The sequence below is a fragment of the Electrophorus electricus genome, chromosome 13 (genome assembly GCF_013358815.1).
Source record: "Electrophorus electricus isolate fEleEle1 chromosome 13, fEleEle1.pri, whole genome shotgun sequence".
In the NCBI taxonomy this organism is placed as follows: Eukaryota; Metazoa; Chordata; class Actinopteri; order Gymnotiformes; family Gymnotidae; genus Electrophorus; species Electrophorus electricus.
In genome coordinates, this window is record NC_049547.1 from 9052214 (window position 1) to 9073070 (window position 20857).

The following is a 20857-nucleotide window of genomic DNA, read 5'->3' on the forward strand; positions in this document are numbered from 1 at the left end:
AATTATTTTCCAGATCTGAGGGCCCTCGATGACTTAAACACTTTTATTATTAGTGTTAGTATTAGTAGTATTATTACTATTATTATAAGGAATGTTATGACCGTTAAGACCTATTTTGTAAGGCCTTTAATTAAATGGCTCTGCCTTTACTGTACTTTTACCTTGCCTATTTTTAAAATTTAGTTTTCACCTTTAACTATGCACTTTGCCTTACTCAATGCAAGTGTACTATTATTTCACTGAAGGGCAGAAATATGTGTGATGTTTGGGCAGTTTAAGCAGGTTGTGGGGATGAAGCACGTTGACACAGACGTTTATTTCGACACTTAACAACAGGACGTAGCACGAAGACTATGATTTCAAACACCGACAACTCAACGATAAGACACGAGACTTATATACACACATGACAATTACACACAACAAGGATAATGTGAACGACACGAAAAGGCGTGGCAATACAGACAAACACACACCTACACACACGGAGACGTTTGAGGGAGGGAGGGGCCGTACTGTGACAGAGCCCCCCACCAAGGGCGCGACTCCCAGTGTGCTAGCCCGGGCTGCGGCCCCGAGACCAAAGCCAAACAGCGAGGCAAAAGGACCGGACAACCCTCCACGAGCCAACGCGAGCAGGGCAGCAGGGGGAAGGACAGGGACCAGGACGATGACGGACACAGGGACGCGCATGCTAACGGGGACGGGCACAGACACAAAGGGGAACAAAGTGACTGGTACATTCAACGTAATCGGGACAGACACGGTGACAGGGACAGGCACATGAACAACACCACACATATTAAACAGTCCGGAGAAGGGTGAAGGAACCCCAACTAGTCCTCCAGTCATTGGCTGGGTTGGCGACCGACCAGCCTGGGGGAGATTGTCCTTCACCGGCTTGGGTAGCGGCGGCTGTCCTGGTGTTGGCGCATGCGCATCATGAAGCACACCAGCTGTGTTGCCCGGGTCCGGTACAGGCACTGGTGCCGCTGCCTTTTTGCCTCTACGAGGCTTAGGCACAGGCACATGCGCTCTGGGGCTCTACGCCTTAGGGGGAGGAGTGTCCTCCTCTGACGTCGATGCCTCCCTGCTAGCCTCCCAGGGCGGCTTGCTTGCTCCGGAGCGGCATGCCCTGGACGGAGCCCTAGGCGGCACCTTGGGCGCTGGGGGCTCATTGTTCTCAGAGCTTTTAGCATCACTGTGGGAGGGAAGGTCCCTATGAGGGTCCTCCTCCACCTCCACTGGAGTGTCCCCCTCACGATCGGACCCCATATCCGACCGCAGACTAACGTCGCTACACTTCCCTTTCTCAGCGTATTCCCTATAGTTGGCCAGGTAGGGGTCGGAGGACCCAGCAGAGTTCACCTCCGAGTGCTGGTTCTCATAGTCCGGCTGGTCTCTGTAGAACCCAACAGAGTCTGACCCCGGACCATACACAGGGCCCGCCCAAAATTGTCTAGCGGCTTCCTCCCTCGTTGTAGATCAATGGAGCGAGGCCAGGATGAGTGAAGGTCTCTCCGCGGGATAGAAGTCCATGGGGTCCGACTCCAGGGACTGGAAATCGTTATACCAGTCCTCTGCTTGCGCCCCTGGACCATGCTCACCTATTGGTGAACACGGGGGGCTTCCCTGTGCGGGCTGTAGGAGGGCGTTGACTTTCCCTTCTTTCCCTTCTTCTGCATCCTTCGTCGGTTTCTGTGACGTTCGGAGGGTTTAAGCAGGATGCGGGGACGAAGCACGTTGACACAGACGTTTATTTCGACACTTAAAAACAGGACGTAGCACACAGGCTATGATTTCAAACACCGACAACTCAAAGATAAGATATGAGACTTATATACACGCATGACAATTACACACAACAAGGATCAGGTGAACGACACAAGAGGGCGTGGCAATACAGACACACATACACCTACACACACGGAGACATTTGAGGGAGGGAGGGGCCGTACCATGACAATATGTTTTTTAAACTGTATTTTACTTAACATTATCTGTTCTTTAAATGCCTCTTGTAATTTTTCATTGTATTCTTTAAATTAAAATTATTTTTAAATGAATAATATTGAACTTTCTTTTCTTTTTCTTTTTAATGTTTGACAAGCATTGGTGTGTAAGTGTAAAAGCTCTGTCTGTAAAGCAACCTTGAGTCTGAAGAAGGTGCTATATTAATGTATCTAATAATAATACTAATAATAATACTAATAATAATAAATACCTTCCTGAGGTCATAGACCTCAGGATGTAATAAGCTTTATTATCCTTCTATGTAATTTTTATTTTTTCTAAAGTACTTTGTAAACTGTTAATTAACAGTGAAGAGGTTGGTTTTATGGTCCCATGTTAACAAGCTAATTGGGTTTGCCAGAAGTGTCAAATCTCACTATGCACTTAGTAAACACCATAGGCCTCACACAGACATAAATTCACACGTAACTAAATGTTATAATATCATGCTGTCATTCAGTCCACTATGTCTTGTCTATGAGCTGGTCAAAAAACTTGTTCTATTTCCAATAAAATACCAATAGATGAATTGGTAATCTATAAACAAAGTACAACATTTTACAGTACACACCCCTATTCAGTGATAAATTTTCACCCTGTCAAATAGCATTAGAACCTGTAGAATATCTGATATCATGAACTGTCACATCCTGAATATTTAAATGCAAAATCTGACCAGCAATAACCCTTCTAGCTAGACAATGATAAAAAAAAATTTAAGTAACTAAACAGTTTATTTTAAGTACACTTCAGCTAAACTGTCTCTATCTTCTGGGAGTTACCACGAGAAAGTTGTTCTGGGGGGAAAAAAAAGCTCTCCATGATTGTTTCTGGCTCTGTAATCAGCGATTAAAAATTTCAGCTGTATTAACCAATCAGGAACCTTCTGTAAATGGAGATTGTCTTTCTTGTGTTAACAACAACCATATTACCTTGGTGTTTAATTGTCATATTTTATTCCATTGTAATTCATCACTGATCCTGTTCCTGAACTAGAACAACCCACTCAAACCTCAACTTTAACCATTAAGTGAGGAAGCAACTGATCTCAGAACAGCTTAGAGCAACAGTTTATGTACAGCCGTGTCAATAAAAACAATTCTACATGCTGAGCTCTGACTAGAGCTGTATTTGTGATACATTGACATTGTGTTGGTGCAATGTATTAATTCTCACTGCTGAACTGAGCTCCACTGAGCTAATAGGATCACTGCCACATTTATCTTCCTTTTATACACTCATTATTTATTAATTTAGACATCATTAATCATTTGACACTATGGTAATTTGTCATGGTTCTCATTGAGACAAGTAATTTGGTTAAGAGCAGATGACACTCATCAGGACTTGTGACACATGCTAAACCACAGAGCAGAGAAGTTTTAATGAGCCTCAATGCTCCTGTAAAGATGAGACGATACAGCGACCCCTTTGGGAAGTCCAAATGGTTGTTTTTTTCCTGCATGTGATGCAGCCTCTGTCAGGTGGTGGCAGTATACAATGTGGTTTTTGTTTATGTTTTGTTTTTGTGTTACACGTGCGTGACTGTTTAGTTTGTTGCCATGCCCCACTCAATTGTCCACACCCCCTGTGTGGTGCTGTGGATTGATGTTGATAGAAAAACAACTAGATGGAAAAGTACAGAATATTGCTGTTTAATTCCAGTCATGCTCGAAAAACTTTTTTGATCTAACTTGTGTAAAGTTTAGAATAGGTTACCATGAGCAAAAAACTAATACAAGTTATGATTTAAGCTGCTTAAACATAATTTTCTTCCATTTCATTTATTGAGCATTTGGGGATAAAATAGGGCAAGGAAGGGAATTATTTTAATTTTACTGTCTCAATTTTTTTAGTATGCTGTAGACATTTGTCTACACATTTCCACATATGTGCGTGTATGTATGTGCGGGACAGACTTACCATTCAAAGTCATAAAGTGTGCAGATGCAGGGGTCAGCTGAAATGATTCTGGGATACTCCTTCCCTAGAGAACACTGTGTGCCTGGTTTGCGCTTCATATACACACGTCTCTTCCCCATAACACACACCTCACCCTGACACAGACACACACACACGCACATGCCAACATGCACACACACGCATACAGACATTAATTACAGACTAAACATATAACAAGCACAGAGATTGATATTATACATTTAAAGGAACGAATAAGTATAATGTTTATGCAATTTTCACCTTACTGCAAATATAATCAATCAACCTAGACATTATGATGCTTTCTTCTTTAGTTTTGCGCTGGAATTACATGCCTGTTGTAGTTGACAATAATGGACAGCTATTTTACTTCAAATCTTTTTCTTTCTCAATATATGTGCCTTAACCACATTGTTGAGATAGGAAATCAGATTTTAAATGAAATATTTTTCTATTTTATCAAATATTGTATATGGGATAGTCTGTACTTTCCAGTTTAGAATTAAAATGGAGCAATCGTATCATTCTTATTACTTCCAGCTTGCTACAGGTTTGCCCTCAAACTTTGCAATACTGGGGCGCAGCTTTATACCAAATTGTATAATGAGGAAAAAGTGATTCCTACATGCATGACCCATAAAGTTACAGCTTTCAGCTATATGGTTAATTACAGTCAGCTATTTCTATAGATAACAAAAAGTCATAATGTGTCCTAAACTACATTGCTAAGTTTGCATGGCATTAATAAAGAACAAGAAAGTTTTAGCCAAGTATAGAATTGAGAGAAGAATTGAGCTAGCATTTATGACAAACATTTCTTTTGAGACTTTCCTTATATTTGTCTCTAGTGTAAGAAAATGCAAGAAGCAAATATGCCTTGGCTGACTGACTATGTTTGGGGAAAAGTGGACACATGAGTAAATCAAATTTTTTCACCAAACAAATTGTATAGAGAGCACAGACACTGAGATGTTTTTATGCTTGCCAAATTTCTTAATTGCATAAATATGTTTATTTCACACAGGCACACAGTTCTAAATTAATGAAACTCAGGTGTCTTTTGCCTCTGTCATTGGTGCAAAATGTTAACACATTTAACTGGAGATGACTCTCATTTTCTCATTTCATCTCATTTTTTTTTTGCCAAACACTCAAGTGCTGATGGTTCGACATAAAAAATAACTGTCTAGACCTGCAAGTGAATTTTCATTCAGTGAGATTACAATACAATTTGATCAGTGCATTACCCTACTGTAAATAAATAATCAATATATACATAATCAAATGAGTAGTTTTTATTTATTGCTTCTAATTTATGATGCAAAGATAGCATTATAAAATTTTTTAATTGCATTACTGCAGTGATCTCACAACAAACATCTTGTTATTTTGATGTGAATATTTTGAGTGTTAATAGTTCTGAATTTAGTGTTTATTTGTTGTTCACAATATATTTGAATGATCAAATGTTGAAAATTCTGCACATTGTACTTTGTAAAATTTAATACAAGAAATGGCTCATCCTTCTTGCCTAAAAGTCCTATGTAGAAAGAAATTAGCAAATGTAACACTATCATTAACATCTTAAAAAATGTTTGAAACCTTGTAGTGCAGGGGCCATGTTTGGTAGTCTCCATCAGTGCATTTTCCATTGAACAGACCACTGTAATCGATCTTCACCAGCTGCCAGTCTGAGAGGTAACTGAAGTGCCCAAAGAACCTGTAATAGGTGAGAGATGTTTTGCAGAGCTTTATAGTGTGTAACTGGGTATTACAACATTCTATTACAACATTGTTTTAAGTCTCAAGAAGTATACCAATATTACAGAATTTTGCAGATTCTTAGAGACTGCTGATTGTTACAGTGTTTCTGAGAGACAGAGGAATGTAAAGGACACTAAAGCATTGCCCTACAGACTTTTATAGTTTTAGAGAGTGTCACAAATAGGTGTTAGATAGTTTAGAGTGTTGTGTTACAGTGTTGCCAGTTGTATGATATGACCACTTTAGAGTGACCTGAAGGAAAAAGGAAATAAAACAACTGTGAGCAGTTGTGGGTGTGTTTATGTACAGCATATGTTTACATGGGGCTTGCTGTGTGTTGGGCATAGGTATAATTTATGATGGGGATGTTGGGGACATGTCCCCATCACTTATTGAAATGGCTGATTTTGTCTGAAAGCATCCATTGAAAATCTTTTTTTTTTTTAAAAACAACTTGCTGTAGATACCATGATAGAATAAAAAAACATTAATGTTTATATTTTGTCACATGATCCTGAGATAATAAACGCAGCACAAATGACATTTTGTGGAATGAAACAATTTTAAAAATTTGTTTCAAAATAAAAAATCTAAATAAATAGAAACAATTATACAACAAATATACTTTTAACCATAGTGCTGATACTTCTTGTATTGTTCAATTCTGAAAGGCTTGACAATTGCAGCCTTAAAACTTTCATGATCCGCTTCCTTTCAGTCTCATCGCTGATTTCTTTTTGGTGAACATGCGTGCTCGAGGACTTGATGTCTTAAAGGTAACACAAATTTGAGGGGCAGCTGAATTGAATGCAACACCTGGTCTGCATTCTTGTCCCCAGCACATTTCAAAACAAAGTTACACCAATGTTGTTTGGTGTGACATCAGCAGTGTCTGTGTGTGTGAATGTGGGGTGTGTAGTGTATTAGCTGTGATGTGTTCAGTGTGTGTGTGTGTGTGTGTGTGTGTGTGTGTGTGTGTGTGTGTGTGTGTGTGTGTGTGTGTGTGTGTGTGTGTATGTGATGATGGCTGTAGTGCCTCCGTGCCTCAAGAACTTTGAGCTTCAGGTAGGGCTTGGCTTGAAACACCATCTGGCAGGTCTCATGGAGGACAAGCCTCAAGACTCTTTTATGAACTGACTCCTAGACTACCTAAACAGTTAAAAACAGACTGAAGACTCATCTATTTGTGTATTATTTAAATGATCACTGATCCTTATTGAAATATATTTCCTCTTCCTAGGTATCAGCACCTATTGTTTGGTATTGCACTTTTATGGTCACTTTTTATTTTTTCTTTCTAGGTATTATGCTTGACTCCTTGTGTGAAGCAGTATCTTAGTTCAATGGTATATGGACTCCAACCTATTTACATTATTTGTAAGCTACTCTGGATAAGAACATCTGCTCAATGCTATAAATGTAAATGTAAACATTTGCATATGTGTATGTGGGGTGTATTGTGTGTGTGTGTGTGTGTGTGTATGCGTGTGCGCACGCACATGTGTGTGTGTGTCTGTGTGTGTGTGTGTGTGTGTGTGTGTGTGTGTGTGTGTCTGTATTTGTGCAGGTGTGGGATGCATAGTGTGTTGGATGTTGTGTGTGCAATATATGGTTGAATGTGCAATGTGTTGGATGTGATGCGTGAAGTGTGTATGTATGTTGAGTGTGTAGTTTGTGTGTATGTGTGCTGTATAGTATGGGTATGGGCATCGTGAATGCGTATTCTTACGTGATGATGTAGTTTTGTGTGTCCTGTTCCATTAGAACTCCATCAACAAACAGAGGGGTGGAGGAAAAACTGATTCTGTTCCACTGCCTTCCTTCATCCATGCTGATCCTACAAACACACACACACACACATTTATACATATGGCCAACAAAATTATTTTTTTTTAGCATATTGAATGCATATAGCAAAACATAAAAGAACTGCATACTCAGTAGCGCCTAATGGACATATGATGTTGATTGTATTGAATTTCTGCAACACCAATTCTCTAAAGCATGATAGAGACTCAGCAGACCTGGACAAGTCTGAGGTCCTCCTAGTTTGATTCACTGGAGTCACTGACCCGACAAATCAAGATACAGACCAAAGCAAATTGCACGTGTTCCAGTTTAATTTCAGTTTCAGTCTTATTTGTAGTGCTTTTTAAAACTTGTTGTATCAGAGCAGTTTTACAGAAATCCAGGTCTAGATGCTTTAATGAGCAAGCCAAATACTACCCCCGACTGAAGGGCTCAAATTATCTTCCAGTGCCTAATGCTTCCTAATATGTCAATATGTGTGTGTGTGTGTGTGTGTGTGTGTGTGTGTGTGTGTGTGTTTGCTCATGTGTCTGACAGTCATGTGTCTGACAGACATGTTGGGAGTGTGTTTGTGTATGTTATTTGTTTGTTTGGAATAAGTTTGAAGCCCCTTTACTTCAAACCTTCATTGCAAAAGGTCTTGCAAAAACAGACAAGCACACGTTGAACAATTCCAAATGATTTAAAATGGTAAGAAACATTTTTTGTTGTTTGCAATTATGTGCATACATATGCCAATACATCTCCCTTCCAGATCTTATTTTGTAAATGAATGTTATTTTCAAAAGTTCCAGATAAACTCAAGTGAACTTCAGCTAAACGTTCACTTGATCACGCACCAACCATTTTATTTTTTATGCTGCCGTATGTGTTTCTTACCATAAATGCTGTGTGGGAACTGATGCTTGTGTAATTGCCATTAAAGCTCCTCCATTGTCCAAAAACCAAACACTGTGCTCCTCTTCAAATATCTACACAAACAGTAGAGCTCATAGATCAGCCCAAACAGTACGGCTCACAGAACAGTCCCAAATAATAAAGCTCCCAGATCAGACCACAGAGTGCAGAACTCACAGATAAAACCACAAACAGCAGACTTCATTGATCAGACTACAAAATCCACTAACACAGGCCAAGTAGCCGAGAGCGCACAGTGGACAGAGACTCGTAAGGCCAAACACTATCACTTTGCATTACTTTCTTTTAATGCTGAAATAATCTGTCAATATGTGATTTGCATATCATTCAGATATGCAACTATTTAACACAATTGAATTGTGGTTGGAAAACCATTGTGAAGTTGTTCTTTTTAGTAATTTACTGTCTTTTCTTTATTAGAAATGTTTGAAATTTTGAGCTTAGAATGATATTGAGGTGTTGTGTTGGCATGTTTATTTCCAGTTTAATTTAAACTTGCCTAATGGCACTTATTGTAAAACAATGCCACATGACCCCTCACTGAGAGAGCAGTATCACCAGACATGTTATTAATATTATGTAAAACTGCTAATATAGTGTAATTACAGTATTCATGAGCAGCTCAGTCAATACATGAGGAGCTACAGTTATCAGCATAGAGAAAGCAGGGCAGATTTATGCTGATGTTCAGCAGCCTGCTGAAAATAACTATAATAACTATATAACTATAACTGTGCCCAATCAGACCAGATGTTGCCAGTACTGTTTCTGAGGAGGACCTTTCACTATTGATGCTGATATGGGAAAGAATTTAAATAATTTAATATATTTAAACAAATTAGAGCATTTCTTTACTAGCAGGTTAACTTATTCATAAATAGCGAAAGAGAAACATAGCAAAATCTGTAACTCAATACATTTCAAGGAACATCCTAAAAGAAACTATCAAACAATTATTTTAATCAACTGGTTTGTAAAGAAACCAATTTGTAGATCAATAGGTTTGCTATTCTCTTAAAATAGTTTTTAATTAATAGTGGCATATCCTAGAGTAGACATTTTATTGGCTCTTATTTTAGCACAACTATGCGTAAAAACACTAGTAGGTTAACTCAGCAAATGCAGCTGAACTGAAAAACTCTCTCGGGAGGGGTCTGGGGTTGCACCTGTCTCCAGGTGTTGCCTGCATCGGAGGAGATGAACATGCCTGAGTGAGCGAAGGAGAGCTCATCTCCCACGTTACCTGTGCAGAGATCAGACTTCCATTAGAGAACAACATTAGAGTACCACAAACAACTGTACAGTAACACAGAGTAAAACCAGTAACACAGAGAACAAGACTAACACAAATTGCAGATGTACTCTTCCTATTGCTAAAAGACTGCAGTCTCAATGAGAACTTAACCCATTATCTGCTCTACCTATCTACCCTTGTCTTCCACATGTGCACACACACCTCTGGCTACTATGAGCCCTGGTGAAGACTGCTTGGTTAAGATGGTGTCAGGTGTGTAGGGGTTTTCTGACATCTGCAGGTGGATGTGAAGGGAACAGGATGGCTGAAACAAAAACACATCATCAGTTATGACATATTAATGCAAATAGCGGTCACGTGATGCAAAATACATCTTCAATGTGGCACATTTCTCTTTCCATAGTGAATCATTGTCAGCATAGTCTCAAGCACGCACACACATGGAAACCCAACCACTACAGTATTCATTTTCTCATTTTAATAGCTCTAGTCAGTCTAACAAACCTGTTCATAACTGAACCAACAGCTCTAACGGCTCTAGCTGCTGTAACAGCTCAGTATGAATAGTCAGCTTTCTTTAATAGCTCTGACTACAAATGGCATGACATGTCTAACAGCTCTAGCTACTGTGACAGCTCTGTATAACTCTAATGGCTCGGACTATTACTGACCTTTTTATCAGCTCTATCACTCTAGCTGTTGTAACAACTCTGGCTTTAATAGCCCAAACAACTTTATCTTTTCGGAGTACAATAGTAGCTGTAACAACTTGAACTGCCCTGTCAGCTCTACATGTTTTTATATCTATAACAGCTCTAACTTCTCTAACAGTTCTTTTTGCTTTGTCCTTTTTCATGGCTTTAACAGGTCTAGCTGCTCTAAGAATTATAATAGCTTTAAAAACTTCCTTATCAGCTTTAACTACATTACGTGCTCAAATGTCTTTAATAGTTCTAAATATTGTAAACTCAAGCTGGTCTAATAATGCTTATATTTAGCTGTTTTAAAGCTCTAATTGCCCTGACTGCTCTGAAAAAAGTTACAATATTAGCTGCTCTAACCTTGGACTTCTCTAATTGTTCTTAACTTGTACAGCATCCAGTCTACTCTACTTATCCTGCAAATAAACACATAAGATGCCAAAAGGTGTTAAATTTATTGATTAACTGAACACTCCTAGCACTTATTATTTGGTATTATTGCATGTATTATTGTTGGATATTGTACTTGTGGTCATTTTGCATTTGTTTCTAGCTATCAGCATTGACTCCTGTATCTAGTAGTATCCTAGTTCAGTGGTTCAGTTTAACTCTACCCAACTGTCCTGACTAGGACACATACTATAGGATGTCAAAGCACTTTTGTAAGTCGCTGTGGATAAGAGTCTGCTAAATGCTGTAAAAAGGCCTGTTTTAGCTCTCCTTTCTTTAGAGATTGACAAAAGACACACACACACACACACACACACACACACACACACACACACCACACACACACACACACACACACACACACACACACACACACACACACACACTTTTTTCTACATAAAAGCACAACACCGTAGCCAGCAGAAAGCAAATCACATCATAAACTTCCCTCAGTGTACAGGAAAAGTCATTAAGATTTTCAGAGATATGTTGATAAATTAACCCCAATTGTTAAATTCAGTTCTTAGTTGAACTCTCCAATCTCTGAGAGGCATATAAAGCATCAGATATGAAGCCTCTGAGGGAGAAGAGCATCTTAATTAAAAGCTCAGAGATATGGCACAGGAATGTCCTTAATTTCATTATTGCTCGTTCCAAACAGAGAGAGAGAGAGAGAGAGAGAGAGAGAGAGAGGGAGAGAGAGAAAACACAATTACTGCTGTTGGACTCTTCTAGAAATGTTGCTTCTTACAAACTCTCTCTCTCTCTCTCATTCTTTCTTTCTCTGTCTTTCTCTCACATGGTTTAATAGTTGCTAGCTGTGATTTAATATTACGCTACGTGTGCTGCAATGCACTGCAGGCAGGTTTAGTGCAGTATTGGGAATGGTTTAGTGCAGTGCTCAAGTTCAAGTTCAAGTTCAAGTTTGGTTTATTTGTCACATACATAGTCATACACAGTATAACTTGCAGTGAAATGGTTGAGAGTGCTCTGCTGGGTGTGGTTTAAAGTGATGTTGGGTGTGGTTTAATGCAGTGCTGGCCGTGATTTAATACAGTGCTGGGTGTAGTTTAATGTGAAGCTGGATGTGGTTTAATGCCGTGTTGGGTGTGGATTAATGCCATACTGGGTGTGGTTTAATGCAGTGCTGGCCGTGGTTTAATGCAGTACTGGGTATGGTTTAATGTAGTACTTGGTGTAGTTTACTGCAGTGCTGCACATGGTTTTAAGATGTACTGGGTGTGGTTTAATGCAGCACACATCATGATTTTCGTAAGTGGCACCCCATCCTGGATAATTTATGTCCTGGATATTTACACCACTCTCGTCCAATCACCAGTTTGTGACATCATCAGCATTTTCTGAATGAGTTCATTTGAGAATGTAGTTCAAAGTAAACTGACTGCAACTTATGGAACAAAAGTCAACACAACAAATACATCAATGCTATCTACCTGTGGAGAACCATCATGGCCCTCTATGCTCTTTGTGGGCCTAAGTGTCATAATGGAAATAAGTCTTTGGACTTTTTGTGTTATCCCTGTTTCTGATTGGTTACCGGGCACCCAGCCAGAGGCACAAACCTACTGGTTCACACACACACACACACACACACACACACACACACACACACACACACACACACACACACACACACACACACACACACACACACACACACACACACACACACACACACACCAGCCACCTACTTCGTTCACAACCCCTAGTTTATTGATCACCTTCACCTGTACCTTGTTTGAGCTTCTCTCTACTTAAAGCCCATAGGCGTCTAGCTCCAGTGCTGTGCATTGCTCTGGTACAAGTGTTTTGTCCTCACCCAAGCCTGCCGCTGCCGAGTCCATGCTTTGAGTGATTCTTTTGCATGCTTGATGCTCTGCAGCTTTTGTTTAGCTATACAATGGAGAATAAAGAAATTCCTTTGCAACACTCATGTCTCACTCCCTCTATCCTTTACTGCAGCCTAGGAGTATTTTAAAAGTATTTCTTCTAATTTTATTTATTCATAATTTGACAATCAACATCTAAACAAATACAAATCTAAACAAGTAAATCCTTCAATTTTGTTACCTCTGCAGTTGCTGGAAAGAATGTTGATAATGTGGTGATTGTTGGTCCAGCTACAAATTTACAGAGGGCTGAGCAATAGTAACTCATTGAGACACTAATTTCAAATGACAGTAAAATTAACCAATTATATATTCTCTCTAAATGGGTGGGTATTGTTAATGCAGTGTTGTGAATGGTTTAGTGCAGTGATGGGTGTGGTATAATGTATTGCTGGGTGTGGTTTAATGGAATGATGGGTGTGGTTTAATGGATGTGGTGCAATGCCTGTATATGAATTTATTTCCAATACCTTTTTATTTCAAGTCTATTTTGTAAAAAAGTGCGTCCATTAAAGTAGTTTTGGTTTAGAGCTGTAATCCTTTAGCTAGCCATTGCTCAGCATATTGTATCATTGAGTGAGATGAGGCAGGACACAGACACGTCAGTGTACAAGTTTTATTTGGAGCTTCATCCAACTCTGGTTAGAACGCGTCACCCCAGTGGACAAATACATAATGAGAGAAGGCGACTTCTTGAGCTGAATCAAAGCACAAGATGCACATACAAACAAATGTCCATACAAAATAACAAAATAGACTCATAGACATGCGGTATAAATAGACTGATTAACAAGTGAACATCAAGACACAGGTGAGTGTAATAAGGTGTGGGGAAAACAAAATAGAACATGGCATGAAGATGTGAACAAAATGTTAATAAAACAATATGCTGCCATCGCCATGCGAACCGGATGCTAAAGAAGTGGAACCATGAGAGGTATGTGGGACTTTCTTCCAGACTGTTGGAGAAACCTCCTAGGTGACTCCCTTATGAAACTGGAGAGAGATTGCCAAGAGTTGCCAAGCCATGAAGGCAAAGGGAGACAACTTTAAACAATCACAAATATTAAGTAGTTTAGATTTTTGAAATTCTTTAATTTGTACAATAATGTGTTATTTCATAGTTTCACTATTAGTCTAAAATAAGGAAAATAATTTGAAAAAGAACAAGAAAAAAAGAAAGTGTAGATGCATCCAATTTTGGACTGCAGCATGTTGTGCCAGTTCTTACCAGGCTACAGCTAATGCCATGTCCAGAGATGTCTTTAGGGGGTGCCGGCAACAAATTCCATGTCTGGCCATTGTTGTAGGTGATGAATGTTTTCATATGCTTGCTCTCCTTCTTATTGGCTATCAGTATTCCATTGACTCCTGCCACCTGTACATAACCGCAGGGTCAGGAACCAGAAGATACAGTTTACATCTTGTCTGTTTACTAATTGACCGTTCAAGTTCTCTGTCTTTCTGTTCCCACTAATTCAATGCCCACAGATTACTGCTAGACGTGTTCACTATCCCTAATACCCTAATCCCTGCCTCTGCCAGTAGCCCTAATCCAGTGACTGGTTGTCACAGACCTTGTAGATGTCTACGATGAGATTGCCTGCCAGGCCTCGCGATGTGCGTAGGTGGGGAAGAGAGCGAGTGAAGTAAACTCCAGTTGTGTCTGAGATGTAGAGACTATATGTGTCGTTTTCATTCCATTCCTGCACTGCAGCCAGAACCTGGCCATCCTCTGTGCTGATAATGTGCATGTCCTGCACAAACACACACACACACACACACACACACACACACGTGTGTGGTGCATGTATTTGTGCACACACAGATGCATGTGCATCCACACACAGTCACACACATTTACACACATGCACAAATAATATATTGTATTTATTTGTCATGTGTACATTGTTTTAAAGGTCCAATCATAAACCTTGTGAACGTTTAGAAATGACCCAGATTTCTGCATAACTGGCATCTTAGTTATGATATAATGTGAATACAATTAAAACATAATGATAAATGAACTTTTATTTACAAGCAACACACTTATTTTATATTGTCATATTTTTACTGAGCAAATAGTTCAACAGTCAATGATGGAAAAAGTATATGAATCTTTTTACTTGATAACTAGTGTCATATTACCACTTAATGGTAATAACCAAATGTTTTCTGATCAGTCCTCTATAAACCAAACAGCAAATAGGAAAACTATTTCAGTTTTTATATAATTTTTGGTTGTCCTGGTTGGGCAGCCTGCTTCAGATCACACCACAGCTATTGAACAGGACTGCAGTCAAACGTGCTTTTCAGAATTTCTTCTGTTTGAGACATCCTATTATTGATTTATTCCTGTGCTTTAAATATGTTTCATGTTGTATGACACAGGGTCTTTTGTGTTTTAGGAACCTGTTTTTTTGTGCTATAGAATTTGCTCTTACAGCTTCATTGGTCCCTTTGGTCTCTCAGAGACTGCAAGCCATCCAGACCTTGAGACAGCAAAGCAGCCCCTCACCATTGTACTTCACCCATCATGCTTCATCTCTCAGATGAAGTTTTGATGTTTGTTGGTATAAATTGTCTGTCTACATTTCCCAAAATATTTTTTTTTCTGTCCACAGCCATGTGGAACATTTAGGTGGTCCTTAATTAGAGACTTTTGCAGATCCTTAGATTCTTACTCTTAGTAGGGATCTTTATCATGATCTTTGTAGGACATTCAGCAACAGTGCTGAGTTTCTCCCTTTAGAAAATGATTTTGTTATTGTGTAATGATTATTAGAGGCCAAAGTTTTTAGAAATCCTTTAGCAACCCCTTCATCTTATTATCTTTTGGTTTTCAATAGCTTTTCTTCTAAGCTCCTCTAAAATAGCCTTTCCTCTTGTGCATCAGAGCATGCCATATTGCATATATTGCAGTCAACTTCTGTTATGAAGAGTAAATAACTACAACTGCATGTTGAACTGACTGAAACAAGTGACTTCAATTGCCCTCATCTAAAGCGGTTTTCGGTGTTCCTGCGGTTCACTGGGTAGCGCTGCTAGAGCGCAGTACTGACAACAAGGTCATGAGTTCAGTTCTCAGACCGCACACATGCTGTCATACTGATAAATATGTAAGTTGCTTTAGATAAGTGCATCTGCCAATGGATGAGGGTGCCTACTTTTACTAATTAAGAACTTGATTATTATATCTACTGATAATATGGGTTATTGTAAAATATTACGTGTGTTGTATTTTCATGTGTATACAATTAGACTTTATTATTAAATAAAAGTTGGGATCATATTTTAGGAGTAATTTATGCAGAAATGTTATTCAGGTTGCTTTCTAGGGGCTTCCAGACAGAGCTCTGACTGTTGAAGAGCCAGTATACAAGTATTAACTCCACTGTAAGCAGCATTTCTTTAAGATGCTTACGTGTGATTATTGAGTTTCGCTTTTTATCTGTAAAGTCTATCAAATATTAGTATTAGTTTGCTAAACCTTTAAATATACATGTAAAAATGCTTCCAACCAGAAACCGATATCTTACTTTGGGAAGACAGTATTTGGGCAACTGGATGTGTCTGAAAGGTCCTCGCTGATATGATACAAAGTATGTAGTTCTCCCAGCTGTTGTCAGCTGTTTCACACATAGAGGAACAACGAGAGAAGAGAGAAGGTTATTGGCTAGTGACAATTTAGATGTGTTCACAGACACACACTCACAAAGCTACCCTCATCAGGCACAATCAATTCACACACTACCCATGATATCAGAGATCTCATAACACACCTGCACACATGAACACATGTACACACACACACACACGCGCGCACACACACACACACACACACACACACACACACACACACACACACACACACACACACACACACACACACACACATTTGTCTTTATCCTCTGATCAGTTAAGTGTTGCTGATAGACTGCTCGCCACTATAGTGGTGTAAGCGTCTGATCAATAGTGAGGGGATGCAGTCATTTTTCCTCCGGTCATGGTGTGAAGTTGTAGCAAGCTTTCCCGAGGGAAACACAGAGTGTCAAACACTCTCCTATTCGGCACTGCTCAAATCAATACAGTCATTATTCTCCGTCAACTTAAATCCAACTGATGCAAGCAATGAAAGTCAAAACAAAGTCAGTTGTAACGACTCTGATGTAGGATGCTAGTGTGTTGTAAGAGCTCTGTATGGTGTACAGCAAGAATCCACAGACACACTTGTACATGCCCACATCAAAACATCCACATACAATGGGCACACACTCATACCAGCATGTGGACACCACACACACACTCACACACTAAAACACTCACAATGTATGCACACGTGGACAGACAGCATATGGCCAATGCAGAGTCCAAAATACCCACTACATACACACATGTGAAGACACACTTGTATATGATTTACATGCTATGTGCACAATGTCACACACAGACAAACAGATGTATCAGACTCAGTGTGAGCACAGGTGCTGCAGTGTACCTGGAGGAAGATGTATTCATCTTGCACCACTAGAGAGTTGGTGTCGATTTGGCTGCTGAATGGATACTGCCTACTCCCATCAGGACATCTCTGTGCTCTACATGTAACATACTGAATCACTGGAACACAACACACACAAACAGATACACATCACAACCTCCCCTCTACAGACGTTTGTGTTTGTACCTTGTCAGGATATAAGGTGCATACATATATGTGCATACATGTACTGAAAATATAAGGAAACAGACTCACCAAACACGCATGTGTGCAAACACACACACACACACACACACACACACACACACACACACACACACACACACTACATTCTTAGACGCATACAAAAACAATTTTATTATCCCACTGCACACAGTTCAGGACATAAAACACTGGAGCTATTTGAAGGCACAGAGGAACACTACTTCAAACCGTAGCGGTGTGATATTCATGTATTATTGGATGTTTATGTTATTATGTCTACTCCCTCTGTATTTAATTGCAGCTTAATAATGCTGTGCCTACACCCAAACCTAACTGGTATGTTAATATCTTTGTGGTTACTCAAATCAATCAAAACATGCCATTATCTGTCTGTCTCCCTGCACATTCATTCATCTATCCATCCATTAGCATAATGTGAAAGCAAGACTGAGAAAAACAAATAGATGGAGGGTTGAATGAGACATCTCTGCTGTACAGCACAGTTCTGTGGGTACAGTGCAGGAGGTGGATGTGTTTGGGGGACAGGAAGGGACAGTGGAATTTCTTTAAATGTAATAAGATCATATTATACAAAGCAGTGGTAACACCAGGCAAACAGGTGTTGCACTTTGTAAACCTTTAAGACAAACAATATACTCTAGTTTCTAATAGAATTATGTCCAAGAAAAATGATGAGTCTGCCTCCTATATATATGCTCCAGAGAATTTACTACCCCTCAGTGTTTGTCAGGCACCATTTTATTGCATTTAAAAACAGCAAAAAGCTAGTGTAGTATTTATTGATGATATAATTAGCATGTATTGACTTATTGTACTACTCTTTTTAACAATTATTTCCATTCTGTTTAGTTACTTTAATTACTATTAAGATACTGATTAACTATTTTTGCAGTTTTTCTCAACTGATTTGCTACAAGCTCAGACAAAATGCAATGTTTTCAAAACCATTAATGTGTGCCATCCCAACACAATTACCATGCTTTAAATATAAAAACTCTCACTCACTGCAACCACTCAAAAAAAAATCTTCCCCACTGCAACCACTCGAAAATGCATCTTAAAATTGTATGAATTTTTCAATATTTGAAAAAATATGCAAAAAAATATCCAGAGAAGATAATTTGTTCACCTGTTGTATATACTAATACTCTTACTGTAAAAGAAAATGTAAATGATTTGCAATCATATGCAACAAACTAAAACATTTATACATAGAAAACACATATGGATGCTGCAGTGTTTTACTGATTTAGTCTTTTATTTCATTCGGGCAGTAGGACTTCATCAATGTTAACATATATACTATCTCTGTCCAGTGGAAAAAATGTGGAATTCATTCCTGCCATGCTCCTGCTGTTGTCTACACGACTGCTCCATGGCCATATGGGTCACGATTACACACCCGCCACTGCCAGGGGAAATGAACTCCCTAACAGTCTCTAGGAATGAGGAACAGAAATAAAAAGCACTATAAAAAGAGGATGGCCTTTGGGACCCTCAGGCGTTTGGTGAATGGTGGAATTGAACATTGGGATTTCTGGTCCCGTCTGGTCTTCTCTCTGTGTAAGCAACACTGAAGCTGAAAAGGCAAAGTGATATGCTGGAAGGTAGAGGCCCACAGCAGGTATGTGCAGTCTGATGCAGTGTGGCATAATATGCAGTGCGGTATACGATGCAGTGTGGTATATGATGGTGTGGTATATGACACAGTGTAGCATACAATGCAGTGTGGGATACAATGCAGCGTGGTATATGATGCAGTGTGGCATAATATGCAGTGCGGTATACGATGCAGTGTGGTATATGATGGTGTGGTATATGACACAGTGTAGCATACAATGCAGTGTGGGATACAATGCAGCGTGGTATATGATGCAGTGTGGCATAATATGCAGTGCGGTATACGATGCAGTGTGGTATATGATGGTGTGGTATATGACACAGTGTAGCATACAATGCAGTGTGGGATACAATGCAGCGTGGTATATGATGCAGTGTGGCATAATATGCAGTGCGGTATACGATGCAGTGTGGTATATGATGGTGTGGTATATGACACAGTGTAGCATACAATGCAGTGTGGGATACAATGCAGCGTGGTATATGATGCAGTGTGGCATAATATGCAGTGCGGTATACGATGCAGTGTGGTATATGATGGTGTGGTATATGACACAGTGTAGCATACAATGCAGTGTGGGATACAATGCAGCGTGGTATATGATGCAGTGTGGCATACAAGGCAGTGTGATGGTGGGATGGGATACCACAGCATACCGTGTTATATGCTTTCCTCCCTGCCTTCTTTCCTTGTGTGAATTGAATCCAGCTTCATCTAAATATCCCTATTCATAGACAGCTGAGCTACCTCCTGACTCCATCATCTTCTGGTATATAACCACATGACTAGTACTAGTACTCTACTGCATGATCAGACCCTTTAAAATGAATGAAAGCTGACTGTGTGTTATGTATAGTGATAGATGTTTAAATCTGTAATCTAGCATGTTTTATTCCCTTCATATTTCTTTCATAATGTACTTCATGCACTTGCTTCATATGGGTAGCATTTTATTGTAGCACTCTGGATAGTTCTGCAGAGTATGTCCTACATACCTCACTCAACTTTTTAGAGTTTTATAGACAAGCAATAATGTTATTTGTACCTATTTCTCCTCATGGAAACAAAAATGTACAATGTTTTTTATATTAGCAGGTCTATGTAACAATGGGTTGCACTGTATTTTTGTCATGAACATGGTGTTACTATAACTTTGACATACCTATTTTCTCTAACTGCTGTCACTCTTGATCTGTACACATGGTCATGTTCTCTGTCTGATCTCTCGGGGAAAGACCTTGATTGATCATATGATCAAAGCTGCTGTCATTTTATTTTACATTCAGAGCATCCTCTACATCTCTTGAATCCTATTCTTTGACATTGACCCTCCACAATCTACACCCTGTGTTCTCTTTCTTAAATACCCTCTAAATACACGTAAATACACTCAGCTGCCTGTACAACTGTCTGTTCTACCATATCACTCTACACCATTACTTCCACACCATGTGCAGCTTCCAAAATGTTAAACACATAATATTTTATATAAAATGCTAAGCTGATTATTGAGTGAACCAATTAGCAAACAGATATTCTTGAGCTGATTAATTATCATTAGCAACTCTGGGAAATGTAACATCAGGAAATTAAGAGAGATCAGACAGATTTGAAAGCTGATATTGGTTCAGATATTGGTTCAGATTCTTAGAAAAACTGTATACTAATTTAAATTAACACAATAATAATTTACTATTAGTTTTGCATTTCTTTTTCTACAGTTGTCTGCAGTTTAGATAACTGTATTAGGTA

The 20857-nt window shown here is 39.2% G+C and overlaps 1 protein-coding gene across 2 annotated transcripts in view; it reads right to left on the reverse strand.

Annotated features, from left to right (window-relative positions):
- Positions 1–20857, reverse strand: part of sorcs3b (sortilin related VPS10 domain containing receptor 3b) — a 90572-nt gene that overhangs the window by 18930 nt on the left and 50785 nt on the right. For both annotated transcript variants that reach the window (XM_035532468.1, XM_027000186.2), the window contains exons 7-16: positions 17260–17378; positions 16301–16390; positions 14339–14518; positions 13993–14139; positions 9902–10004; positions 9612–9688; positions 8407–8498; positions 7448–7555; positions 5557–5674; positions 3937–4070 (exon numbers count right to left, since the gene is read on the reverse strand). In XM_035532468.1, coding sequence (XP_035388361.1) covers positions 3937–4070; positions 5557–5674; positions 7448–7555; positions 8407–8498; positions 9612–9688; positions 9902–10004; positions 13993–14139; positions 14339–14518; positions 16301–16390; positions 17260–17378 — 1168 coding nt within the window. The remainder of the gene's footprint in view (positions 1–3936; positions 4071–5556; positions 5675–7447; positions 7556–8406; positions 8499–9611; positions 9689–9901; positions 10005–13992; positions 14140–14338; positions 14519–16300; positions 16391–17259; positions 17379–20857) is intronic.